Source organism: Bacidia gigantensis (genome assembly GCF_019456465.1).
Source record: "Bacidia gigantensis strain McMullin 20006 chromosome Unknown contig_295, whole genome shotgun sequence".
NCBI lineage: Eukaryota > Fungi > Ascomycota > Lecanoromycetes > Lecanorales > Ramalinaceae > Bacidia > Bacidia gigantensis.
The window spans coordinates 1028184-1055825 of NW_025408608.1; the positions used below are offsets into that span (position 1 = coordinate 1028184).

At 46.6% G+C, this 27642-nt stretch overlaps 6 protein-coding genes across 6 annotated transcripts; 3 read left to right on the top strand and 3 right to left on the bottom strand.

The window, feature by feature from the left end:
* Positions 1-1763: 1763 nt before the first annotated feature.
* Positions 1764-5764, bottom strand: KY384_008320 (uncharacterized protein; the record flags this gene model as incomplete). Its single annotated transcript, XM_044816809.1, has 6 exons — positions 1764-2848; positions 3201-3207; positions 3528-4022; positions 4075-4501; positions 4556-4603; positions 4683-5764. 6 exons carry the CDS (start codon positions 5762-5764, stop codon positions 1764-1766), a joined length of 3144 nt encoding a protein of 1047 aa, XP_044666174.1.
* An 873-nt stretch (positions 5765-6637) lies between these two features.
* On the bottom strand, positions 6638-9072 carry KY384_008321 (uncharacterized protein; the record flags this gene model as incomplete). The annotated part of the gene is made up of 3 exons (XM_044816810.1): positions 6638-8148; positions 8199-8892; positions 8941-9072. 3 exons carry the CDS (start codon positions 9070-9072, stop codon positions 6638-6640), a joined length of 2337 nt encoding a protein of 778 aa, XP_044666175.1.
* Positions 9073-9843: 771 nt separating this feature from the next.
* On the top strand, positions 9844-11058 carry KY384_008322 (uncharacterized protein; the record flags this gene model as incomplete). The annotated part of the gene is made up of 1 exon (XM_044816811.1): positions 9844-11058. One exon carries the CDS (start codon positions 9844-9846, stop codon positions 11056-11058), a length of 1215 nt encoding a protein of 404 aa, XP_044666176.1.
* An 8934-nt stretch (positions 11059-19992) lies between these two features.
* Positions 19993-22109, top strand: KY384_008323 (uncharacterized protein; the record flags this gene model as incomplete). The annotated part of the gene is made up of 2 exons (XM_044816812.1): positions 19993-20915; positions 21413-22109. The coding sequence occupies 2 exons, from the start codon at positions 19993-19995 to the stop codon at positions 22107-22109; spliced, it is 1620 nt and encodes a 539-aa protein (XP_044666177.1).
* Positions 22110-22295: 186 nt separating this feature from the next.
* Positions 22296-24666, top strand: KY384_008324 (uncharacterized protein; the record flags this gene model as incomplete). Its single annotated transcript, XM_044816813.1, has 3 exons — positions 22296-22520; positions 23340-23816; positions 23887-24666. 3 exons carry the CDS (start codon positions 22296-22298, stop codon positions 24664-24666), a joined length of 1482 nt encoding a protein of 493 aa, XP_044666178.1.
* Positions 24667-24836: 170 nt separating this feature from the next.
* KY384_008325 (uncharacterized protein) lies at positions 24837-27342 on the bottom strand (the record flags this gene model as incomplete). Its single annotated transcript, XM_044816814.1, has 5 exons — positions 24837-25294; positions 25354-25530; positions 25584-25805; positions 25865-25934; positions 26317-27342. The coding sequence occupies 5 exons, from the start codon at positions 27340-27342 to the stop codon at positions 24837-24839; spliced, it is 1953 nt and encodes a 650-aa protein (XP_044666179.1).
* Positions 27343-27642: the final 300 nt, after the last annotated feature.

Genomic DNA, 27642 nt, shown 5'->3' on the forward strand with positions numbered 1-27642 from the left:
TAAAAATAATAGAGAAGGAGCTATATAGCTAGCTAGTAATATAAGCTATTTATAAGCTTATTTTTTAAGCTAAATTAGGCCTAAAATTAGCTAGAAAAAGGCATATTTTATAAGCTATTTATAAGCCCTCTTATAAACTATTTATAGGGTTATATTTTATATACTTAAGCTCTTTTCTAATTAGCTAAAATAGGTAGTAATATAAGCTATTTCTAAAATAGTTTCTCTAGTTAAATTAAGCTTAAAATTAGTAGGGAAAAAGCTATATAGTTAGCTAGTAATATAAGCTATTTATAAGCCTATTTTTTAGGCTAAATTAAACTTATAAATAATAGGGAATAAGCTATATAGCTAGCCAATAATATAAACTATTTATAAAACTATTTATAAACTATTTCTCTAGCTAAATTAGGCTTAAAATTAGTTAAAAAAAGTATATTTTATAAAATATTTATAAAGCTATTTTCTATATATTTAAGCTTTTTTCTAATTAGCTAAAAGGCTATTTAAACTTATTAGTAGCTATATATAATTAATAAGCTTACTTATATAGAAATAAAAATAGGAATAAAAATAAGAAGAAAAGGAAAAGAGAAAAAAATAAAAATAGGAATAAGAGTAGGAGCTTAAATTAAAATAAAAATAATAGCTTTAATTTAATACTCCTTAGTTAGCTATAAATTACTAAAAAATAATTCTCTTTATTAATTAGTAACTAATAGTTAAAATTATATATAAATTTATATATAAGCTTCATAAAACTTTATAATAAAATATTAAGAATTTTAAACTAATATAAGTAATATTAATTATATTATAAAACTATTAGATTTTAATAGTTTAATTATATTACTACTTTTTTTATTAGTTTATTATAACTAATTAAAAAGCTACTTAATAATAATATAATATAAGATATTAATATAATATATTATATACTAAGTAGCTTAATATATAATATCTTTATTATAAATATTTATATAAGAAATATATTTACTTTTAAACTCCTTTTTAACTTTCTATTTACTAAAGTCTTAGCTAGCTTAGTTTAATAAGTAATTATATAAATTAATTTCTAATAAAACAAAGAATTAAAGTATAAAAAGAAAGTATTTAAATATTAATATTTTAAATTTTTTTAAAAGTTTAATTTTATAATTAATAATAAAATTTATTTATATTTTAAATTAATAAAAAGAAAAATATTATTATAATTTAAATTATATTTTATTTATATAAATATAAATACTTATATTTAAAATTTAAATTTAAAATATATTAATTTATATTAATTATTTAAATAAGTTTTTTATTTTTAATAAATTTACTTTTTTATTTTAATTCTTTTTATTTTTTCTAAGTCTTAGAAACTAGTTTTTATTATTAAATAAACTTTTAATAATTACTATAATTTTAATATAAATTATATTAAAGATTATAAAAGACTATAATATATTATATATATATTAATAATTTAATAATTATTATTTTTAATATAAATATTTATATAAATATAATAATTTTTTTAAATTTTTTTCTTTATCTTTAATTTTCTAGTTACTAAAGTCTTAGCTAGCTTAATTAGTAAGTAATTAAGTTTACTTATATTAATAAATTTTTTTTAAAATAAAGATTAAAAAGATATTTAATAAATTACTCTTAGATAGTAAAGTTTTAAGAAGTCTCTAATTAATCTATTTAACTTAGAAACTTCTTCTATATAATTTGTCTACATGTCGAGTGTAAAGGCTTTAGAGAGGCTTCTATAACTGTGACTCTATCCTCCCGCAATCCCTTGCTCGATTGTCTGGATCGTTGCCGCGACCTATCGCAGCATTCGTCTTTGCAAGTATGTCTTCCTCGAGGGATTTAATTTTCCCGATGAGTTGTTGAATTTGCGCCGAATTAGCTGTCGTGGTGACGTTCTCGGATGCATTTGCAATGCTGGCCATCTCGATCGCAGCTGCCAGTTGTGATTCGAGCTTCGGCTTCTCATCCCGAAGCCGCTCATAGGAGCTGAAGTTCGTTGGTCCTCCGAAACAAACTCCAAAGCCATCGCAGTAACACATATGCTCAACCGGACAGACTATCGGTTTCCCTTTGAACACTACCTGCCACGAATACTCCCATATCCTACCTGAGACATAGTCGCTCAGGGGTGTTCTAATGATCCAATCGCGGAAGAATATGTAGTGGCTCTTTGGAAGGGCTTGAATCCTTTCCTTCGATATCGCAAATTGGGCACAACATGCTTGAGCCAAGGTTGGTGGCAAGGATTCGTGAGGAAACATTTCGTGCCAGGTCTCCGCTAGGACAACTTCTTCTTGTTTGCCCAAAGTGTCTTGCGAAGGGTGTGGATGCAGCCATTCTGGGCAGCCAGGCGACCAACTACACCTGAGGTTAAAGAAGCCCTGTCTAATAACGTGATCGTCTTTCAATTGCCGTATCATGCGTACAGCATCAAACCCCAGCAGTTCGTTGTTATGATGCGCGAAATGGTGTGAGTGCATAAATACCGACACTTCGGGTAGCTTTTCGTAATGGTCAATGATGTAGCTCAAATATATCATGACCTCGTTTCCCTTGTTTTTAGGGGCATGGAACTCTGCGGCAGGATCGTTGGGAACATAGAGAATCACGCTGAGATCCGTTAGACCTTCGCGAATCCACGACACATCTGCTTCTTTCATCCGAGGGATCACCAAGACACGGCTAGGGACGATATCGAATTCCCCGGGCTGCCGTCCTTTGTAGAACCCCATGGAGGCTTCTAGACGGTTTTGATTGATGAAGGAATCATTTCGCAAGGCTGAAGACTGTTCCACTGTTCGCAAAGCGCTATCTTGATCTGTTCCACTTTTCGGACTATCAGTGATGCGCAAGCTGCTCATGCTGAAAATAAGAGCAATCACAAGAAGAGTGCACAACGCAGGGACGGCGAAGGACGTTCTGCGTAGTCCGAACATCGCGCCTCAAAAGCAGATAGAAATATTGACCGCTGGTGAGTATATCGTTAGGTCTCGTTGCATGCCCAGCGTTCAAATTCAGCATCTACGACAAGTCCTGCTGTTCTGACATTCTAGAGTTACGAAGAACCGGCGCAAGCATAAATTGGTTGTGCTAATGGGAGGACAATCAATGCTAGTGAGAGAGAAAAATGTGTCGTCTGAATTGTGTCGACACCACAATGACGCACGTACCTACGCACTACCGTTGTCAATGAAACAGCTTCAAGCAAATTGCATGCGCTATTCATTCCAGCAGGCTTTCTGAAAGGAGCACTGAGACCCAGTCCACCATTATATCACAGCACGTGGCCCCAAACTGCCGAATCCATGTTAGCATTAATTTTGTCCTCGCGGAGTAAGAATCAGCTAAATTTCAAAACAATGTGCGACAATGATGAAAGAGCTTATCTCACCAGCGAGATTCCGAACACGTCTGAGTCATTCTGCAGTGCTATAGTAGAATCGAGAAGTGAGGGCCATCCTCCAAAAATCGTCGAGAAGCTTCACTCATACTGTTACCGAATTAGGGGATGTTGAACGTAATGATGCCCCTCTAGATGCTGGACGTGAAGAATAACGAGCGTGACTTGAGTGTGATGGTGCACGCTCACGCTTGGCTAAGACAGAGTCCATGCTGCTTCCTCCACTGGCATGTGGTGCTCTATGCAAGTGGCCTCGATGTGGTTCGGCGACAGGGGGGGCTTGTCTCCAACGCCGGTTGGCCTCTTGGTCGTCATCAACTAGAACGATCATCCAAACACCAATCTGACCGTTACTGCCGACCAAGGGAGTGCAGTGGATCCATCGATTCCGGCCATCTTCATCTGCTCGGGAAACCCAGCGAATTTTGGCCGTCACACCTCGCCCTTCCGCGAGTGCTGCGGAAAGCTCATCACGGACACGCAGAGAGCCTCCGATTTTTTCCATGAATGGTGATTGGAGGATTCCTGGTACTCTGAGAGAAGGTGAGGCAAAAAGAATGCGGAATGAAGGAAATGGCCTTATCAAAAGGTACTGCCCGAAGTCAGCAGACTAAATCGAGTGACTCTTCTGTCAGCAAACCTACATTCTGATATATACCGCTGAGTTTGCCACTTTGCTGCTTGGCTAGGTTTGAAGTGACTGCGTCTGTCGCGGGTTCCTGAAGGAGGAGTCTGGGCATGTGAGGCGCTTTGCTGTGGGTATTGTCGGGGTCATCCTCCTGATATTCACGGTGCATCCTACCTCCATGTTTTCTTACTGTCTCCAGCTCAGACATATTGAGCATCTCACACAGATCCTGAAAATCGTCCTTTTCGCCGCTCTCATCGCTGCTGAAAGACTGGGCAACAGTACCACCTTGCACAAGCTGCTGCAAAGATTCAAGCTCGGTACAATCCTTGACGAGGCCACTGACATCCACTTGCGCCCCAATGAAATACCGGATGTTGCCTCTGCTGTCGCATAGCGGCGCTGTCATCAGCATGTTCATGAATGGTGAGCCATCTCTCCGACTGTTTAGGTGAGCATTAATCCGATGAATCAAAATTGAACTTCGAGGCACTTACTAGTTTAAAAACACCTCGCAGTGCTCTTTACCGCTTCTAATCGCACGACTGAGTCTGTGGATACTCAGTGGATTGGTCATTGGACCTTGCAGAAACCGGCAATTGCGACCTATGACATAGCTCATACCATATTGAGTAGTACGGTTGAATTCTAACGGCTGTGAGCGGATACTTTCTACGCTGCAAGGGAGTAAGCCAACCTTCGGATGCAAATACAATGGGGTTGTCCGGTCTCGAGGGATCAGTCAAACAGAAGACCTCTGCCAAGCCCTCTGAGGCGTCTCGCAGATGAGCAGGAAGCACGCCAGTGATACGTCTCGATATACTTAGGCTGACGATTTGTATATACAATTGAGTGATGAATGCCGGTAGATCTTGCTCCGTCAATTCGGTGAACGCGCTATGGGCCTTTTGCTCAAGATCTTGATTCACGGTAGTTTTAATGGACTCTTCGGTAAACGCATGGCCGGAGATGGGGTTCAAAGCCTCAACAATGGCGTTGGCATATTTCACTGCCCTGATGGCCTTGAGTGCGTCAAGATAGTATATGAGAATTGGTACAGATTGAGGGCGGTGTGTGCTTAGAAATGCGGTGAAGCGTAGTAGAGATGCGGGGTTCGAGAAGATGATCTCAAGGTGCTGCCGCGAAAATAGCTGTGCAGAGCGCTCTTCGAGCGAGAATGATGACTGGCTTCCCTCCGGTGGGGCAACTAAATCGAAAGAGCCCTGGAGATCACCATCTATAGGTTCCATCCGATCTGTGTCTTCAACCGTGGACCTGTTTTGTAAAGCTGGTAACTCAATGGATGTTGCCTGAGTTTCAGAGGTATCGTCCGAGGAGTCTTTCAAGTCTGGAGAGGGGCTGCGAGAAGGCTCAGGCCGTGCAGGAGGAGAGAGGTCTTCGGAGCTAGAGCGATTATCAGATTCCTTGAAGGGCGGTATCAGAGTTTCGCAAACGAACCTCATTGTGTTTGGGACAGGCATCACAAGCGATTCCTTCCGAGCTGGCGGTGAAGTTGGTAGAGTATTATCTGTCGTGCGGCTGCGAAGATTGTTGGTACCGGCGTAGCGCGAAGGTGGCAGTCTTCTGGGGTCTTCGATGTCAGCTCTGCCAACTGGAGGCAGGATCTTTTCATAGAGAGCTTTGCTCTGCTGAGCTGTCGGCTTGAAGGCGAGGCCTTTGGCATGATGCTGTCGCAGGCCGTCCATCTTTTCAGAGGGATGGCAGCGAGACGAGCAAGGAGGCAGGACTGAGAATCAAATTGAAACGGGTGCTGCTCTGTTTGAGAGAATCAACGACAGTCTGATGGGGGTGGGTTGAACAGTAATAAAGGGGGCAGTAAGGGGAGCCAACAGATGGCAAGACGCTGGTGTGGGAGCCAAGAGGGCCATGACATGGGAGCATCAGCTACCACATCCGTCATGCTAGCCAGGAGAAGGAGGCTACTTAGACTAGGTCGGTAAATAGAGTGACGCCAAATGAGGATTGATGGCTTGCAAGCAAACAGCATCCCTGCCATCACCGTGTGCGTGCTGCAATGATTTGGACGGGACGTGTGGCAACAAAGTCAAAAGTCAAAATTGCGTAGATGTCTAGATAGAGCCTAGCGGATAGCCTGCTGCCTTCACCTTCTCTCTCACTTTTGGCACCTCTGCCCTTTTGCGCGACCAAGACAAAGCTCGAAAGGGGAGGAAGGCACATCAGGCAGGTGCGTGCGCAAGATGGTGATGCTGTGACGGGGGGAGCCACCCCGAGGGAACATCGCATCATATATTGCATATTGCATTATCTATTCAGGAATCTCGATTTAGCTGCGATGAAAAAGATCGCCAGGATCTCATTGGCTTCTCCTGGTGAGTCTAGCAGGCTAGGCAGCCTTAGTGCGGCGGGCGCTAAGACGTTCCTGCGTTAGGTAGATGAGGGCCTCTTCCCCGCCATCTGAATACGGTACCTCAAGGTAGGATCATAGCACTTCCTACATGAGGCGATTGATTAATTACACATCCTTGACTCCATCGCTATGCCTTCGTTACATACACTTTCGAGTGGCGGGTTTTAGTACAGTCCTCCGAGATTGAGCATCAGTCAAGGCTGTCGGAGGACTCTTCGACCGTAGCAGCGCGACCTTTGCCCTTTTCTTGGGACGAGCCTCCTGCACATGGTAATGCATCATCGCTAGTCAAAGCGTCTTCTTTACGTCCTACTTCCTCTCCACTGACCGTGCTGGTGTCACGATTCACCTGGCCGCGCTCTGTATCGGGCAGCCCTGAACCCCACTGCGGGACATGCAAGGTCTCCGGGACCCCTGCAGCCCTGTTCTGACTTCCGGTTTCGAGGTCTACTGGTGAGGCTTCACCGTTTGAATTGCTTGCAGTCGCTTCGATATCTACGAATGGATTGCCGTTCGCCAGACGAGCTGGTGCTTGCGAGCTCGACTGGTTTGAGGGTGGGCGCCGATCTGAGTTGTGATTTGGATTGGTGGCACTAGGGTCGATGGAGCCTGCGACCCGTTCCATAGGTAAGACAGTCCATCCCTCCGGTAAAATCACGCCACTTGGTAAATGCTCGTGTCCTGAACCGATAGCTGGCGCCGTGGGATCAGAAGCAAATGCTGGTCCGTTCGGAGTACTGTGACGCCAAGGAGAAGGTGTAACCGAAGTCCTTGGCACGTTGGTGTTGCTGGAGACCGGTGCTGAACCTGTAGCCTGTGAGGGAAGCATGCGAAGTCGAGTCAGCTCAGCCTGCAGCGCTCGGACAACGAGAAGCTGATCGGCCTGTAGACGAAGGCTGGTTATGTCACGGACTAGCTGCTGTTCAATATGTTGAAGTTGAATCAAAGGACCCGCCGGGCTAAAACTTGCAAATGTCCTGGGTTGAGCTTGCTCCGCCGAACGAGTTTGTCCTGGTACAGGCTGCATTCCAGGTACGTTACCGGCATTTACTCCTGGGTTCAGAAACGCCTGATCACCCTGAGCAGCACCGTTCATGATATTCCTAGCACCGAAAGCGATGCGAAAAGGCCCAAATTGAAAGACGTTTTGCGCCGGCATCCTGGCTTGACCTGCGTCACGACCGTTTATCGGGACTGGTGGAGTATTGGGTTGTCCTGGTCCTCTAACCGCGCCGTTCGGAACTGTCTGTGGCTGAACCGCAGTCTGCTGTGGGACAAGTACCGGCGCCCTACAGGTAGGGCAATTCTGCTGACGCTCGAGCCAGCTTCGCAGGCACGCAAAATGTAGGACATGCCCGCATGGTAGTTTCTTAGGTCTTAAACGCTCGTCTAGATGCAACGTCTGTGTACTGCCGTCATGTCTGTGGTCCCGCTCTGCAACCCCTTGGCGCTGCTGCGGCCACGCTTTCATATCCTCTCGGCATATGATACAACAGTCTTCTCGACTGATCTGTTCTGACGTCGCATCAGGGTATCGGGCATTCATGTTTCGAGTAGCATGACGGTATCGTATGAAGTCTGATATACGCTTATGAAACGATCGAATCGTGATTGCAACGTCTCGAATGATATGTATTGGCATGCCGTAGAACATACATAGAACGCAAAAGAATGTCAGATATAATATAAGTTTCAAAAAATCTGTTACATGTCAGGCAAACCTGGTACTCATGATCGAGCGTCTGACCTACCAGTTGTAAGATCTAGATAGAAGATCCACCTACCCTTTTCTTCCCACCCAGGCACATCAACATCGATCGTATCGAGATCGTCATCACCAGCATGAGCAGATGGATGAGTTGCGGAAGCCGTGTCAATTGCCGATGAGTCGTCAGGTACAAAAGCCTCTCGGCTTTGTTCTCTTTCGCGTTTCAGCTGCGCTCTGCGCAGCTTAATCTGAGCTCGGGTGATGGAGGCTTCGCAAAGAGAGATCGCATACCGACCCGTTGTTGAGAATGATGTGACGCATAGTACAGCAAATTCAAAGGCAAACATTACCATCATGTTTGGTCGTGCGTGCTGGAGGACGGTTTTGATGGTATACCAGAGCATGAACGCGTCAAAAATGGCAGAGATGGCCAATGATACCGTGAGCCTAGCATGAAATATCCGAGGATTTGTCGGCGGTTGCTGTTCGAGCACCTCTACACGACCCTCGCCAATCCAACCCCAGACTTTGCCAATCAGTAGGGCCACGAACATTATCAGAAACCAGCCGCCAACTTCTTCACGAAAAGTAGTCATCGCAAGACAAGTCTCTGTAATAGCAAACCAGGCCTTTTCGTAAAGTTGCTCGACCTCAATAGGCCGGAGGGGCCCGTAGAGGAGCTTTTGCAGACCGAGCATCGTCATTGACACACTGAGGAGGGCGATGTTCGTCAGTATCTGCCAAGATTAGACAATACGAGAATGTGTAACTTTCAGACGGCTCACCATGAGACAGGCATTGCTCTGGGCGAGGTAAACACAAGCGGAGTAGAAATTCGTCCTCTGATGGAGGGCGCTCAGAATGACACCTGTGGCCAGGGCAGCAGATGCCCCTGTATACACGGCGAATCTCATCATGGGCAAAATGACTTTGAAAGCGGAGGTAGCAAGGACGATGATCCATCTGATAAGGCCCGCAATGTAGGTTCTGCAGTCTAGCACCAACTGTGTGGGTGCTCTGCTGGTGAGCTCTAGATATTTGCACACCTGGCCCCATCGGCCTCTCGCTGCGCCCAGCCCACATTAGTCTAGCTTATCTTAGTCATCATCACGTCGGATCCGCTACTAATCTACTAGCTCGTGTATGACGGGTGGTAATCTTCCTAGCGTAGCTGCTCAGTAGACGCTCGGGAATCTTGTCAGGGCTGCGTTATCGACAATGCAACCCTTTGGGCCCCTCACAAGAATAATGATGGCTGAGCCAAAGATATTCGGTGCTCGATGGCCTCAAATCTTGACGTATCTTGGTGGAGTTGCAATGGCGTCCATAGCGACCCTTGTTTTTGTAAACGCTTCTATCTCCTTCGTAATTACGGACGTATTGCAGCAGACGAGCCATGTGGGCGATGCAACAGGGACTCTAGGGTTCGCAGACGAAATAGTCGTGATCATCATGGGTCCTATTTGGGGTCTTTTGAGTGACCGTGTTGGTGTGACGCAGGTGTGCGTCCTAGGCTTTTCGATAATTGGGGTATCATTGTTCGCAATTGGTAATTAGACCTCCCATTCTATCTCTATTGAAAATCTGTCGCAAATCTGAGCTTCACTGTAGTACATACGCACAACCTTTATCCTGATCTGCTGCTTGCAAGGATCTTATTCAGTCTCGGAGCTGCCGCAGTGAGTTGCATGGTTACTGCTATCTTACCATCTATAGCTGCCTCTGCGAGTAAGAAGCGCTTAGTAGAAGCAAACAACCAGAATGGCTCAGAATCCCCGAGAGCTCTGGATCCTAACACTGGTCCGGGAACGAGTCTCAACGAGAATCAGGACACTTCCGGGTCTCCGTCACGGCTCGCTGGCATCGTTGGCCTTTCAACGGGTATTGGAGCGCTGCTAGCGCTGTTGATCTTCATACCGCTGCCAGCTTTCATCCAGCGTAGGGGACAGAACCCCACGAATGCTCTGGCTTATAGCTATTATCTTGTCGGGGCTTTTGCTTTTGTGATGTCAGCTGTGTGCTTCCTCGGACTAAGGAACCTGCCCGATGAGCAAGGGAAAGGGTACATTGCTTTGTACAAAGTAAAGTCCCCAGCAGAGCGCAATCCTCAGCCTTATTATCTTCTCTACGATGCTTTGAAGCTAGGCTTTCAAGACCGCGCTCTAGGACTTGCCTACATAGGGGGATTCGTCGCAAGAGCATCTTCTGTTGCAATCACCTTGTTCATACCCCTTCATGTGAACCATTGTTTCATTTCATCCGAACTCTGTAATGCGGACGGCAAAAATCAGAAAGAAATCCCAAAAAAATGCAGCGATGCATTTGTGCTCGCTTCTCAACTGACGGGCATTTCGCAGACTGCGGCGCTGGTCTTTGCTCTGATATTCGGCTTTTGCGCCGGAAGACTTCGGTCGCCAAACATACCGCTTGGTGTCGCCGCACTCTCAGGGTGCTTGGGCTATTTCCTTTTCGTCAACAATACATGCAGTGCAATGATGTCTAGAGGCTTAGGTCCTTATCTTATTGGTATAATGCTGTTGCTTGGTTTTAGTCAGATTGGCGCGATAGTATGTAGCCTTGGTCTTCTAGGACGATGTGTACTAGAAATTGAGCATTTGGATCAAGGACGAGTCATGGACGCCTCGGAGGTCTCCGAGGATACTGCTCCACTCATCCCCAAAGCCAATCTCAGGTCGCGTCGGCAAATCAAAGGGAGTGTTGCGGGAATCTATAGCTTGGGAGGTGGACTAGGCATTCTCATTTTAACCAAAGTTGGGGGCCTGCTCTTCGATAGAGTTTCGATTGCAGCACCATTTATCATCATTGCGTCCTTCAATGCAATTTCATTTGGAGCAAGTCTCCTGGATGCACTTCTGTCTTGGAGAATCACAGCGAACAGATAATGAAGGACCATCACGCTTATGAGGCTTGCTTTGGAGCTCCTCCGTATACTACACAATGCAAAGATCTCTTAGAGGCCATGGAAGCTTCATGTGATGATCATGAATTATCCCTGCAATCTTGGTCGGTAGGGTGTGTTTTGGTTCTCCACAGTTCATTTCAGAACTGCTCATGTCTTCACCTAGAAATAGGGATCTCAATCTAGTCCGATACAACAGCACAACATGATCCGCCTTGGCTACTTATCGGCTCTTGCATCCTAAGACTGAGCCTAATGACCGCCTAATGAAGCGCCTCCTGAAGATGCTGAAGACAATTCGCCCACATGGAACACGAATTTGTTGTCAGAGGTATGCTTCCCAGAAGCCAGACCGCAGAAGTCTGCAAGCTCTTTGCCTAAAGCTACACAGAAGCTAGTGGTTGTATGTATGAAGTTGTCAAAGATCGGTACCTCGGATTCAATTGTCTCAGCGTCATAGGATGAGGGGCGGGTGAGTGGATGAACGAAAAGACGCTTGAATTCAGCTTGAGTGGTCCACAAGATTCGATGAAACAGCGACGGCAGAGTGAGACTATCTATTAAGTCGTCGGAGGCCAAAAATAGCCATAAATTTGGGAATATTGGGTTTCACCTCCCTGGGCTTGTCGTTGAAAACAGCAAGCAGGGAATAGGCGTTATGAGGCAGACGTTCTCTTCTTTCTTTGTTTATTGAACAATCTCATCACTATAGATGCTCAGTCACAGGAGGAGAGTCGTGAGGATGATATTCGAGACTCAACCTTGCTGCTTATGAATATTCTGTCCTGAAAATCTGCACAGGCGTCTATCTTGGCTGTGTCAAACTCTAGCGCTCGCTCGTTAGTCCGAGCTCAGCATCGAATGTCAGCCTGAGCTCGTGTTCTGCATCCAATTATGAAGGGGGTGCTGTTCTGGCAAATCAATCTGTGTTCTGTACTGAACCTGATCTAATCAAGACTTGGCGGACATATGAGGATTGCTTAAACAAAAACCGCAGCTTGGAGAACAGTAGGTAGAATGGGAAAAGCCGGCCAGAAAGCCCGATCTCAATCTGAACTGTGATCTATACCCTCCCCTTCAATCTCTTTCTTCTTTCCTACAAAGAGGTCGTTTCCTCCTCGCCGCAAACTTTGGTGCTTTTTCATCGTCCTTTGAGTGTTCCAGGAGTCACATTTCGCAAGAAGCACTGGGATACAATGGACATGGAAATACGCCATCGCCTGGTGAAGCTCGAGAGGTCTTCTTGCAATGGTGCCCTCCTTGTAGCCGTCGGTACCTCTTTCATTACTGTTGTAGATGGTTGTCTGAAGCCGCCAGTTTTTTTTATAAGATATCTTACCCTCTTTCGAGCAGGCGGTTTGGATGTATCAGGTGCGAAGACCCCAAACATAGTAGAAGAATATCTCACCTCATAACCTAGCTCGGGTTAAGCGTAAAAGGAGTTAGCGATTGGCTCCTGTGCTTCTCATGGTTGAAGAGAGAACCCTCATGGTGCCAACCTTAATGAGCATGAAAAATAAGGTATTGAGGAGGAATGGACTCAAATGATAGGAGATCTGCATATCAAAATCGTTGGTCACAAGATAGTACTAACATTGCCTGCGTAAAAGCGTCCTCAATTGGCTCACAATGGACGTTGAATGGTCGTTTGCCTAACTTAGACTCCCACAAAGCCTGGAGAGCGTCCACTATCCGATCATCCCTGCAGGGGTCTGGGGTGGCCATGCGTTCATCTTGTGGCATTGCTGAAAGCTTAAAGTCATCAATGTGTGTACCTCACAAAGACTGCATTGACTATCGTTATGCTCCGGCGTCACCATCCACTCACATCGTCCAATCTGACGGCCCAGGTTCGACTGTTGGTGCCAAGAATGGTAGCTTCATAACTGGTTTGGCATTTGAACTGGACCGATTACCAGTGATAAGTTAACGGCTCAAATATCACAGCAACTTCTTATTTGATGAATCTAAAGGCTTTTAAAGTACGTGAACCTAATTTTCACCACCAGAAAGAATCTGCGCCCTCGGAAATACCCAAGTCCTCAAGCTGAGAAGCATGTTGCACAGACCATTTACTTTGAAGCTCGAATCGGACTGTCAAGAATTGGGTTTGCTAAACCGCTGACGGTCCAGAAAAACGTTGGCCTCACTGCCATGTTCCACTAGCAAATACCAGATCTCTTGCAGAGGCGACCGTCCGATTTCAAATCTCCTCAAAATACGCTTCGAAGGGTACAAAGCTTCCTTAGCAGAAACTATATCTTTGGAGCCAAAGGGAACACGAAGTAATCAAAGGCGTGAGATGTCCAGCAAAAAGCATGCATTGAGCGTAGTATTGTATGGGGAAGAAGGGCGTAGTACTCGAATGCTAATGAAGAGTCCGAGTGAATAAGATCCTTACCAGTCGTATACATGAACTTGTTTGCAGCTCGTTGAGAAAGTGAAGAAGGCCTTGTTGGCTAAAGTGAGGGAAAGGTAAGCTCGAGTCTTATGTTACCTAAAATATCCATATTAGGGAGGTTAACTAGACCAGAGCCAAGATGGAATTCAAAGGACAGAATGACAAAGTCTGGTCCGCATTGACCGCTTGGGATAAATCTCTTGAAGCCAAGAAGTCTAATTCCGTGACTTGGCTTTAAGAATAAGTCAAAGAGTATAGCAAGGAGGGAAACTTAGAGGGTGTGTTGGAGAAAATTCCCTTAAAGAGCGGCTGGGTTCATGCCGCGGTACCCCAGGTCCACGCAAAACAATGACCGAAATGTCTTCTTATACTGGACTTTTGCCACCAGTAAGCAGAAAACACTTGGTCTTTAAAGGATGTCTCGGCCAATCTAGAAGCTCGTCAATGCCCTGGAAATGTGTTTATCGCAGGCTTAGCGAGAAAATTCCCGCGTGCAACCTTTCTCTTCACTTGTAAAGGTTGTCCGGAAAGTCATGGTCTACAGAGAAATATTTTCCCGAAGGTATGTCCCGAACACGATTCGCAGGCACTTTCACGAAACAAGATCAATGCTCACTTTGTTAAAAGAAATTGGACGTAAAGAGGTCGTGCAGTTGCATTAGCAATTCGACTGCAGCGGGCGATTGCGAAAAAGGAGCATGACACCAACTTTGAGGCAACATTGAGGCATGCTCGGCATTTTCAATTGCGGTACAGGATGTAGTGCAGTTGCTCGGCATGGACATTTTTAAATCGTCGGCCATTTTGTTGAACGGTCTTACTACCGCTAATAATAGCACTTTTAACCCTGGGAATACAGGCAGAAACATGCGGTTGATTCGGCTCTCCGTTGCCGGGCTAAGGAAAATGTGCCGTGAGCTGGTTCCAGTTGATGGATAGCCGCCGGAAGAGATATATATAGTCTTTCGGTCGGTTTAGACCAAGGTAGACTTCACTAGACGGCATACTGACTCCTTTCACTCTCTTTCTTTAATGTCAACCAAAAAAAGCTGGCTGAAAGAGCTATAGCACGACCAGAACGGACACTTCCAGGATGGGATGATGTATTCCCACTTTCCAAAAATGGTATCGAAAGAATGGACTACCTTGCTACATCCTTGAACGACCAAGAGACTCTTGAATTTGGACTCAGCGATGAAATGAGAATCCGCATGGAGCGAAAGGAGGAGCCGAAGCACCGTCAGAAGTTACGATTGCAATAGTATCATGGCGATAATGCCGAAACTCGCAACGCATACCTCAGATTGCACCGTAAAGACTGGTCAGAAGAGCGAAAGAATGCAAGTGCTTAATGGAGCAAGGCGTTTCACAAGGATAATAGAGATGTTATCAATGAGAAGAGGCGCAAGAGGCGCGCTAAAGAACCCCGAACCATCGAACATGTTGAAATGGACATCTAGTGGATGAGAATGAAAAGGCGCTTATTGACATGATGCGAAAGGTGGCGAAGATAGAAGCAGACAGAATCAAAAGGTGTGAGTTGGCTCGAAACAAGTGGAGGAAACTCCGTGACCAGGAACAAAAGATCACTTAGAATTATTACAAATGGTTCAGTTGGCTAAAAGAGCTCTAACTTCTTGATCGGCTTCCGCACGTCGGCGGCCTCCAAGCGGAATATTGACCTTTTGTACGCGGACTTTGCAGGGAGTGCGTGAAAGAACAGTGTACATGAAGCCGTGCATCAGCCATAAACTAGAAGCTATCAGCTATGAGCAGTGCTTTATTATGTTAAAAAACACCCCAAAAATATTGCATATTCTATAGAAGGAATCTTTATCTTAATGACAAAAAATCGTGTCGTGGAATCTGCTTTTTTTGCATCAAGATAGAAAAACAAGGTAGAAGAACGATCGGGTTATGCACTTAGCGTAGGCAGGATATAGTTACATCCTTGGCATAAAATAAATTCTCTACCCCTAAAAAAATAGTATACAAATAGCTTAAGAACAATATTCTAAATTAAATTTAAATTATATAATTATAATATCTACTATTAAGACCTAGAATACTAAATTTTAAAGGAATAAACTATTTTTATACTAATTTTTATCTTTAAATTAATTTGAAACATTTAGAATATTATTTTCAAGCTATTTGCATGCTTTTTTTTAGGGGTGTAGAAATTTTTTATGCCAAGGATTGAATTATATCCTGCCCACGCTAAATGTAGAGGGAAACACACACCCACTCTTGCTTACGTTTATTCCCAAGCGTAGTCGTGGAAGGGAAATGTACTACCATTGCACTATGCAAGCGGCGAGCGTCCTCTATATCCATTCTAAATTTATCATAATATATAGGCCATTAAATAATGGACGAGGAACACTTAGCCGCTTGTGATGCCAAGAACATCTTTACTTCACCACAAGCAGCATTGGTTTGATGGACAAGACAGTCAAACGACCGATGAGATGTGCGGTCCGTCAAGCTAATTGATTGACCATTAAAATAGACATTTAGTCGGATTGCTCGCTTGGTGAAACAGGTGTGATAGATTTCAAGGACTCTGAACTCTCACAGAATTTTACAACTGATCTCAAGAGAGATTCCAAAAAGCTAGATTCGGAGCTCTTTCTATAGTCAAAACACTCCGAGTGACCTGCTGCACTTATAGCATATATTCTCTAGGAAATCCGGCCCTGAAGCAATACTAGAAAAAGATCTTCTGCTGAAATTAAGTGCTACGGTCGTAATCGCCGAGCGAGCCTCAGGATCTCCTGGCCCACCCAGGAGCCGTAGACTTCATCAATATAAAGCCAGATAGCATAGCTTTACGAACCACAATCGCCATACTGATTTTGTCGATTCGTTTGAAAAGCTCTACTAGGACTACATCTGCAAGCGAAAGCGATACAAATGATAGGATGAATAGCAATACTAAGTTCCGCATTCTTTATTCCAAGCCAAGCGATTTACGTCTCAGGGACCGAGAGACCGAGGGGTCAATATAAGAGAATTCGACTTGCAAAAGTCTCCTACTCTGTTGATCATTGACAGCAGCTTGATATCGCTATTGGGCTTAAGATGCCTGCTGCAAGGGTCGTAACACCTCGTCTGCTCAATGCTATTCGAAAAATGCCAAATCTCCCACCCAATACATGGTATGCTGTCGGTGGCGTTGTACTGAGCTGTCTGAACCGACCTGAAGAAGTTCCCCATATTTTTCACAACGCTACGACTAAAAATGACGACAATCTACATATTTCAGCGGACTTCGCCAAGCAGCTTCTTGTGGCTCGCCAGATGAGAGAAGCCTTGATAAAAGCATCAGTCATTGGAGGCCTGCCGAGAACCATAAATGCCATAACTCATCTCACACAAGCTACAGACATCCGACTTGTCGATCCCCCACACGGGTATTCGCCTACTGGGAGGTCGAGCGATGTCTATGATGCTTCACCGCCAGCCATATTACTCCGAGGAAGGCGATTCTTCGATACTATATACGACAAGATCTCGTCTAAAGTCATGCGTCAAATGGATACAAGTGGGACTGAAGACTTAGGATTAACCGCGCGACTGATGTACGGCTACTTGCTGAGCAACGATAAAGTCTTATCTCCTGCTCAAACCAGCTTCGTAATTATTGGGGGACTGATAACATATGACGTAAGTCTGATACCCTCTACTTACACATGAGCATGTTGACTGGGACGGAGTAGGTCAATGCACAACTGAAAGGCCACCTTGTGGGAGCCACTCACCACGAAGGGGTGTCCATTGAACATGTCAAGGCTGTGCGCCAAATGTCAATAATGATCTGCGAAGCTGCTGGTATGCAGAGACTTGACGACGCATCTTCTGGAAGCTGGGGCTGGAGGCAGCCAGTTGCTGATCTTTGACCTGTTTGCGACAAGATGTGTGGATACTGGTGATCGTAGGATGGCAAGTCTGTGCTAAGCTTCCTTCGGGAAGTTATCAAGCTAGATTCATCGCACGCCCCTCAATGAGGTGTTGTTGCCCCCGTTCTGAGACTGTCACCTTGAGTAGGTGTTCGACAGCTTTGGAGATGTACGAAAGTTCGGCCGCGCACTTCAAATGAGAGCCTCGAACAAAGTTCTGCACCCGATTAGCTTACGTCTACGCAGACACATTTCATCAGACGACAGAGGCGGAAGGATTAATGCTCCCTTAAGGATCTTTTTCACTTGTTTGAACCCACTCATTTCAGACTGTCAAAGCACGAGGTACAGTGGAAACAGCAGGCCAGATCACGCTGGTCTGGGCGAGACTTGGATTGTATCGCTGTCGCAATTATCAGAAGCGGATAACATTGATGTTGTAGGCGATGGGTGGAGACATATCCGCCCTGTAACAGAACCCCATCAGAAGTCGAGAGTCTACATGGAAGTTTTCGGCGACAACGCCACCTTTCCACCCTTCAACACCCCAACGCCAAGTCCAAATCAAATTGACGAGGCACTAGTGATATACATTTTTGTACGCCGCATGACCGCGTGAGACACGCTGAACGCGGAAGACGAGGAAACAGTAATATAATTGGCGTGGCAGCTCCCTGTGTCACATCTCACCACACCTAATGTGAAACTCTGCCGTAGCTCTTTGGTCTATAAAGCTCGCAGGAACGTAGGACAATGTTTCGGGAGGAGCGGCCTAAGCATCAATTGGAGTTCGACGGCCCACGTCGTCTGTTGACTTAGTGCGCAAGGATACCGCACAGATAAACGCAAGCAGCTATACCCTAGCACTCTCATTAGGACTTGTGTATGAGTCCACCGGTGCATGAAAGACTAGGGCGAAGACATGGATTACACCTTCTTTTCGGAAGCCCAGAATCTCGCAGCGATCAGAATGCTCGCAGGAAAACATAGCAACCTGAGCGCGAGCACTCTGCACTTCGTCGCCAGTGAGGCAGATTTTCCAGCGCCATCTCTACGATATGGAATCCGTCTTTGGTGATGAGAAGATTAAGGTGTCTTTCGTATTGCACACGCGAAAGCACAGCCACATGACAAAGCACAGCCTCCCGCGCTAGTCCAAATGGAGTCGAATTCTTTTCTGGGAGCGGCCATGCCTCTGGCAGCATGCACTGTTTCAAGTAGAGTAGTGGGACTGACGTATCGATCACAACCGTGCGAGTGGAACCTCGTGATGACGGGCCTAATTTGAAGCATCGACCATGTTGTAGAGGGAGAGCGTGCCTCGCTATGTCGTGGTGTCAAGATCAAAGGCATCAGCCCTAAGCAATTAGGGTGACTTTAGAATTATGAGATCCATCATGTAGCGGCCAAGATCCTTGTCCTCACGGAGTATCCGCCGAACGGGTCGTACAATCTGCTGGGATGAGTACTGTAAGCTTCTCCCCCTAGCACCCTCCCAATCTGAGCCTGCAGCAGGCTTCGGAGCCAATAATCATGTGGAGATCGAGCAAGTAATAATAACAATCAGAAGGTAGCACGTCGTAGGGCTCCTCTAAAGTCTCACTAAATTCCCCTAAATTTCCCACCGCTTCTTTCTCCTCTCAATCAAAGGCCGTCTGCGCCAATCATGCGACCGGAGCGCCGCCATGCCAACAAATCATCATGCGGAGGCCTACGGACCGCAGCGAATGAGGACAGGGGTTCATGCGTCATTGGCACCGGAATGGTTTAGTTCAGTCCAGGAAGACCAAAGGCGCGAGAGGGTGGAAAAGCCTTACGAGGCGAACTAGTGACACTACCACCACCCTGCAAGCATATTGTAAGGTTTCTGACAGCAGACAGAAGTCGGGAAATGATCGACGAGGGATCCCTCCCTCCTGTTCCCCTCCCAAATCACATTCCTCCCTCCTCCAGTCCAAGCCAGTCTTGCCCAGCAGTGACCACCAATGACTCCAGTCTGGTGAGTGGCCGAGTCCCGATACTTTGTGGCCTTTCTAATTTCGAGTGCGGCCAATCAGCAAGTCAGCACCGCCTGGCCTGGTGTGGGCTTCGGACGTCTCTCGAAGTCGTTAGACGTTCCTGCAAGCCCTACGGAGTGCAATCCTTTCCCTGCCAGCCCTATGAGCCACGCGAACCGTTGACTGAACCGTTTCGAAACTTATAATATCTGCGTCTCATCCGTCGCTTTCGTTGCACTTCGCTGTCTAGCTGCTTCCCTGGCCAGTGCGATGTGCCATTTGTATCCTCTTGCGAGCATCCATTCAAGGCAGCATCAACCGAAGGACGCCATCGTACATACAATGCCTGTCTTTTCTTAAATACCCTTACCCCCCGACCATACGTCTTCGTCGGCGACCTTAGGCGCAAGGTACTCACCGCGTTGTGGACTGGCACGACATTTCCACTGACCACATCCATAGCCTACGTTTTCAAAGTCGGTCTTTTCATGGCAGCAGTCTTCAACGGTACTCGGGATTTTGTTCTCTTTCCCCCGGAACATTACCCTCTTGCATCTTCTCAGGAGCTCAATAATCAAGCCTGGAACTGTTTCCAAGGATTCGGAACGTCTGAGACCATGGCTGGCGTGCCAAATCATGACGACCGTCTCCGACAAGCAACAACGTCCTACGGTTCATATGCCGATGTACCTCCAAACGCGCTCAATTCTTCGCATTACTTTCAGCCTCCCCCAGCTGTTTTCGACGTCACGCAACAGCACAATGGCGAGGCTGTTTTGCGTCCTACCCCATCGGCCTCACCGTCTTCCTTTTCCCAACCTTTTGATCACCCATCTTCTATTATGTCATCTGCCTCAGGCGCGTCGGCCCAAAGTACGAGCTCTTCAAGCGGAGGCTCGCCTCAGCCACCTCCCTCTCACCATCTTACTCAACATGGAAAATGGTCAGAGCCATTACATGGGCTAGGCATAGGCCCTGGTATCGTGAACACCGATTCAGCTGCCCATGAGACGTATCCTCTCCATGGCTTCGAACGCGACATGAACCTGGATGATCAGAAGTATCAGAACTACGTGGGTGAGTTTCAAATCAATTCTTCAACACTTCCTGGTATATCTCCGTCTTTGTATGCCTCTCCGGTATCTAGTACCTCTTCGCAAGAGTCTATTTCTATTTTCTCCTCATCAACGCCATCCTTGAAATCATATTTCCTTCCGAAAGAAATCACGATTGATTCTATTCTCGAAGAAGCCAACCGCAATACCAATTCGACTGTGTCGCAACTGTCTGCCGTTTCGGCTAGCACCTCGACATCTATGGCAGGTATGACTGCTCCATCTCCAGCCCCAGGCGCCGGAATACCTGGCCCGCCAGCAGCAAATTCACCCTCTAGCAATTCTCCGTGTTCTCCGACTAGTCTTCGTTTTGAGCATGGTACTGTTTCTCAATATCCTATTGGTCATCCGGCTGTACCTCTTTCCTACAGACAAGAACGATTTCATTCTTCGCAAGATCCTTTTTTCAATCAAAGCAGTGGGCAGTTCGTTGTGCCACTTGAGTCATCTTGTTGGTTCTCCTGTGCACATATCTCGGTTCCTTTCTTCTTATGTTTTTCACTGATGGCGCAAAGCCTGCACAAAGCTCCAAGCTGATAACGGCTAATACCCTGTCTTCTCCAGATCCTTCGCTTATACAACATTTCGATACCCCAGTTTCACACAACACTTCAATCAACCCCCATCCAGGTGTCATCCATGCCTTCCCACACGTTCCATCTCAGAGGTTTCAACCTGGCTCTCCTATTCCCTCTGAAGCGTCAAGCCATGAACCCCACAGGAATGGTTCTAAATTGAGAAGCGGTGCAAGCTCGCCATACCTGCGGACTACGGCTTTTCAGCCATATCCACCAACGCCTGACGCACGGAGATTTTCTGTAGCGTCGAGCCACTCAAGGAATTCGATAGAAAGCCCAAACTCTACCACCATTGATGAAGACGCCAGGGAGAAAAGTCGATGCCCCCACCCTGATTGCGGAAGGCCTTTCAAGGACCTGAAGGCGCATATGCTTACTCATCAATCTGAAAGGCCTGAAAAATGCCCAATAACAACATGTGCCTACCATGTGAAAGGGTTTGCACGGAAGTATGATAAGAATCGACACACCCTGACTCACTACAAGGGGACCATGGTCTGTGGGTTCTGTCCTGGCTCTGGATCCTCATCAGAGAAAAGCTTCAACCGAGCAGACGTGTTCAAACGCCATCTTACCAATCAGCACAAAGTGGAACAGACACCTCCCAACAGCCGGAAGAAAATTCAAGGCAGTACACTCAACAAGAACGTTTCCACGCAAGCCAGTAACGAACTTTCCGGCAAATGCTCGACTTGCCCGGCCAAGTTCGGCAACGCCCAAGATTTCTATGAGCATTTAGATGACTGTGTCCTTCGGATCGTTCAACAGGAGGAGCCAAGTGAAGCCATCAATGAATCGATACTCCGGGGTGTCAACGACGACGAACAGGTCAGAGAGTCTCTAGACCGCCACATGCTCTCCACAGACGTAGACTTCAACGTTGAAACTCTAAATACTTCGGACGGCGATGGCGAAGAGAACGATTTTGATGACGAGGATTCAAAGGATGACTCTATGGAATCCGAGTCTGGCCAGCATGCTCCCAAAAACGGTCGCTCTGGCAAGGGGAGTCTTCCCCGGGGGCACCGCAATCCGAGTTGACAATTAGCACATCCCCAGGGTGTAAGTGCGCACGCTGGGGGTGGTACCTCGATTACAAAATCCGGAAGAAACTCTGGCGGGAGGGGCCCAGGCATGACTAGGTCTAAAGGAGGAGTTCCGCTGCTTAGCAAAGGTCGGAGAAGGCGAAAGCATTATCCAGCCTCATGGGGATGCCCACCAAAGCAAATGAAGATGAAAAAGAGGGTCTTGTGCGTTTACGACGGAGCACGAAGGCTCTGGAAAGACGACATGATGCTCGATCATGATTTTGAAGTTCGAAAGGACATTGGCAATGGTGAATACAAAGTGACCGATTTGGATGAAATAACATGCATGCGTGCGAACGCGGTCCTGGATGCTACAGATGAAGAGAAAGGGCCGTGGATCGAAGAAAGGGATGAGGTCGATATCGTGAAGCTAATGTCATGAAAAGCTTGGATTGTTGTTCTATGTACACCTACTGTCACATCTTCCTTTGGGCTGTGAATATCGTTGGATTTGACCACGACGGATCGCGGCGCCTTTCATGAGCTACGACCATAGAAACGCTGTCCGCGAAGGTATGACCTGGAATGACTCGCTGAGGATTGTATCCACATGTTTAGTTAGCTCTCATAGCCTTAGATCTGAGTGCTGGTCACTAGAGATGCATGGCTCAGGCTGCAATGTGTCTTATTTGAACAGACTTGACTTTAATAATACTTGACTCTTGTGGGCCTTTGTTGAAGTTTCCCTCCCTGGCTGGCGTATGGGGTGAAGCCCGGGAGAGGTACATTATATCATAGCTTGCGCAGAGGCCGTCCCGGAAGTAACCCCCTTCGGTCACCCATCTACGCGTCAAATCGCGAACGCGTTGCGGGCTTTCCCTGGACAAAGATGAGATATACTGCTTTCTAGCTCGTCAGATATTTGACTATGATACGGCAAGAAGGTAGCCGTATTGATCCCAAACGGCGGAGTACTCTCAACCACAAGAAGAAGCAATTTGCCACTGCGTCCTACAAGCAGCAAGAATACCCTCACCGATTGAATCTCTACGACATCCCGCCTACAGCAGAAATCACCCTCGAGCAGTTTGAACAATGGGCAATCGATAGGCTAAGAAGCAGGTGCTGAATCTACTCGTGGCGAATATGACTAACTGATCAAGTCCTTGCCGAATTAGAAGCTTGCTCATTCCGTAATAAGACCGCGGCGGAGACTGCTGCTCATATTTCTCCTCTTCTACAGAAGTGGCTTCCGCTTCATTCAAACTCCTCATCGGCGTCAGGGGATCATGGTCAGGCTCTAAAGCTAGAAAGACAGAAAGATCACTATTCGCATTTCATCCTACGCCTCGCTTTTTCCTGCACCGAAGACCTTCGCCGGCGCTTCACAAGAGTGGAAACTGCCCTCTTTAAATCACGATTTCAGAACGATGATGTGCGCGAGCGGCAATCATTCGTCGAGTCTCTTAAATTACAATGGGATGGCGTGACCGAGGATGAAAAACGCACCTTGGCGTCCGATCTACTCAATGCAACACCGGGCCTGAAGCGAGCAGAGATTGACGAGGCTGGCTGGTTCAAAGTAGATTTTGAAACAGTTCCAGAGCTCGTAGAAAGCCGGCGAGTCTTGCTGAAAGGAGGAAAGGCCTACGTACCAGCTCGCGAGCAGATGAGCATGGTTCTGGCCGCTTTCCACGCCAATCTTGAGAATGGTCTAGAGGTAAGTCGGTCCTGTTCTTGTCGGGTTAGAGCTGGAAAAGGCATGAGCAGTCATCTGACGTGGTCGACAGCTTGCTACTCGCGCTCTCCCGCGCCTCGACGAAGACGATCGTCTGACCCCAATCTTGAACCACCTTTCCAAAAACTTCTCGACTCCCGACTCGACAGTCTCGGAGTCTGAAGGCGCCCTCTCAACTGCCCAAGTTAACGCAGCATCGATTGACACCCTCGCCCAGCATTTTCCACTCTGCATGCGTAATCTCCATCAGAATTTGCGAAAGAATAGCCACTTGAAGCACTATGGCCGGTTGCAGTATACCCTCTTCCTGAAAGGGATAGGTTTGACATTGGAAGATTGCCTGGTCTTCTGGCGCCAAGCTTTCAAGCTCATCACGGATGATACATTCAATAAAGAGTACCGCTATAACGTGCGGCACACCTACGGTGATGTTGGTGGGGATGCTATACGGCGTGGACGAGGCTATGCGCCTTACTCATGCCAGAAGATCCTGACCGAACACCCTCCTGGCTCTGGTGAGAGTCACGGATGTCCTTACCGCCATTTCAGCGTTGATAATTTGACAAGTCTTTTGCAGCTCACGAATGTGAATGATCGAGAAGTCTTGCGAGGAGTCAAGGACGACGTGGACAAGAAGAGGTACCATATAGCCTGTAACCGAGTCTTTGAATGGACACACAAGGAGGAGCTGAAAAAGGTCAAGGACGAAAGTAGTTGGCCAGCGGCGGAATTGGACACGATAGTTCATCCTAATACCTTTTTCAAGAGAAGCTACATGCTAAAGATGGGAGTCAAATCAGAGATCGGGCATAGCCAAATGGAAGATGGATGACGTTCTGCAAATGGGGGGCGTCCAAACCCTAAAGTGGATCGGATCTCAAAGACTTTTGAGCTGCATGGTTGACGGTAGGTATGCATGCATTCATTGCCTCAAGCACGTGCATGAAATGACTAAACGAATGTTAGCACAATAATGTCGATGCACTCTGTTGCTATACCACATCAGATTCCGTCACTATCATTTTTTGGACCATTTTCACCGTCCTCGACGAACGCTTCCTCAATTTCGCTCTCTCCAGTATCCTCCTCACCTTCGACGAGATCATCGAAGAAAATGCCACTCTGCCGTTTGATTTCTTCGAATGTGCTTGACCTTCTATCCCTAGTTTGGGTGAGTCCACCCAATGTATCTGAAGTCTCAATAGAGTGGCGAAAGGCCGATTCATTGGAACTTGTCCTTTGTTGGCGGGGTGTAGATAGATCGGTATTATCGTGTCGCCCTTTGGAGGTATTTGAAAGACCTTTGGAGATTAAACGCTCGATTTTCATACGGTTTTCAATGAACAATATTTTCGGCCAGGTTGACTGCTCTCCTGCACGAATCATTCGGGCAAGTCTGGACGAATCTGGGTCTGAAAGAATATACCAGAAGTCGCTCGGATGGCTTTTGGGCCAGATTGCTGATGCCGAATTGTCAGCGCTGAAAGAGATGTCGCTTTGCGGCTTCAACTACACTTACTGATTGTACCGCTGAACTGCTGAAGCCATACACTCGACCAATCTTGACCTAGCGGACGAGGAAGTAATTCTAAATGCCGGAGTATTTTGAGGAACTTCTGAAGCTCTAGCTTGAGATAAGTTTCAAGTGCACTCCCTAGGTATCCGCCGCGCCATCCTCGCCCTTTTCTATGCGTCACTGGTAGGCAGGTCAATTCATACTTCACGAGAATAGCATTAAGCAGGGCAAACCTGGTCTTCCTACTGTGCCTTTCGAAGCGTAAAAGAAGGCATTGATATGAGGATTGACCTGCGATACGATCGGAAATGTAACGCCAAAATGAAGATTCAGAGCTTTCAGAGGGATGTCTGTTCTCAGGCTGCCGTCTTTCCACTTATGCCCGAACGAATAGGGACCTATGGTACCATCCGGTTTCTTCATCATCATCGGGATGGGATTTAAGATACCCGGGACTAGGCATGTCTGAGATTTAGTAAACCCATATCCTAAACCGGGCTGGACTCTTACTTACCAGCAGCAGACGCAAGGACAGCAGACCTAATGAAGCATTGGCTGATGAGTGTAGCACGACGGAGAGAGTTCTTACCATATCACACAATCAGGAGCAGTCAAATAATTGGTGAGCACCGTTGGGCTGTGTGGATCTGAAGGGACACATGAGACATTCAGGATTCGCCCAGTACGCTCGTAGGCTTCCCGAAATGTCATACTCCCTCGAGAAAACCATGCGCATTCTCGTGCCCACTTCAAGGAATCGAATCGTGCCCCTGTGCGCCACCAACGAGGAAACCAGACTGGGATAGGTTCCTCACACTTTGCAGAATCGGAGTCAGCAATGCTTTCTCAGGCTCAGAGGAAGAGCGTAGAAACATATCTCTCGAAATCATCGCTCCCGAGACTTTGTTTCTAGTCTCGACATTGTGACTGGATTGGGATGAGCGGGCTCCAAAAAATATTACTTACTGCTTTAATCCGGTGAGAGAGTGCAGGTACAAGCAAAAGCCTCAACTCCTCATCAGTCCGCGTTGCTAGCAGAGCAGCGACAAGAGCGCCCCCAGACGTGCCCGTTATTACGGAGGGCAATAGAGTGGCGTCTAGCAATGCTTTCGCAACACCGAAATGATAGTAGGCAAAGCTTGCACCCCCCGACAAACAAAGCGCAGTCCGCCCAAAGTTGGTACTGAGGTGAGTGCAAAGCGAGTATTTATCAGCCTCATTGAGAGACGAGTCTTGAAGAAGATGATCAATGGATGCGTAGAGCTCATCTACGAAGTCCTGAACTAGCGTTTTAGTACCATAGTACGTTTCCGAGTAGACTCTTGGATTCTCGGTCCCAGCGTAATTATACTTAACGCAAGTCTCGACCAATGCCTTTAATTTTTGAGTGGCTTCTGTCAGAACTTCAGGGTCACCATGCTGCTGCAGCAGCGCCGTTGTCCGTTGAATTTCCAGTTCCTCCTTCGCCCTCAGGATCATGACAGAATCATAATAGGCATAATCATCAATACCCTTCCATTTCTCATTCCCTAAGTGCCGATCTAGTTCTTGCGCTGCACCTTTCCAATCTTCGTACTTTGTCCGAGACCGTATGTTTGTGCGAAGATCCTGCCGCCTTCCTCGCCACGTGATGAACCTCTCATACACCCAAACGTAGAAGCGAGTGATCCAGTAGAATACTCCTAGACTGACGATCCATCCCAAGACAACGAGGAGTAGAGGCCACTTGAACAAGGTGTACACAAATCCCTCTCGGGTCTCATCCCTTGTTCGCCGCACGACCTTCCTCTTATTTTTGCGAGAACTAGATCTACGGCGACGCACCCGCTGGTGAATGGGCTTCCAGTCATTGAGGGAGACGAAGGGGACTGATTCAGGAGCGCAAAGCGCTTTAGAGAACTCGTCGATGTCGTTTTGTTCAATGAAATCGTCCCAGAAGTCGGGAAGATTTAACGGGTCAAATGCTTGAGGAGAGAACCTGTAGGTACTCATTGACTAACTTGTCCGACAGACTGTGCACATGACTACTTCGTCCTTGATAGGTGGTCAGATCCTTGAGAGATATTGGATGTGGATCAGTGCATCATTACCACACGAGCAAGAGACGTTCTTAAATGTTGGCTGGCGCGGCGAGCGGACAATTTTCTTGAGCCCCACTAATTTGGTGCGACCCCCTACTGTCTACGACCTGTGCGGGAAACTACATGGCTGATCGTGAAAATTGGTTGAAAAGTGAAGCTGTCTGTGCTCAAGCAGCCCTGCACTTTCTACTTTACTGCTGAAGTGTTTGAT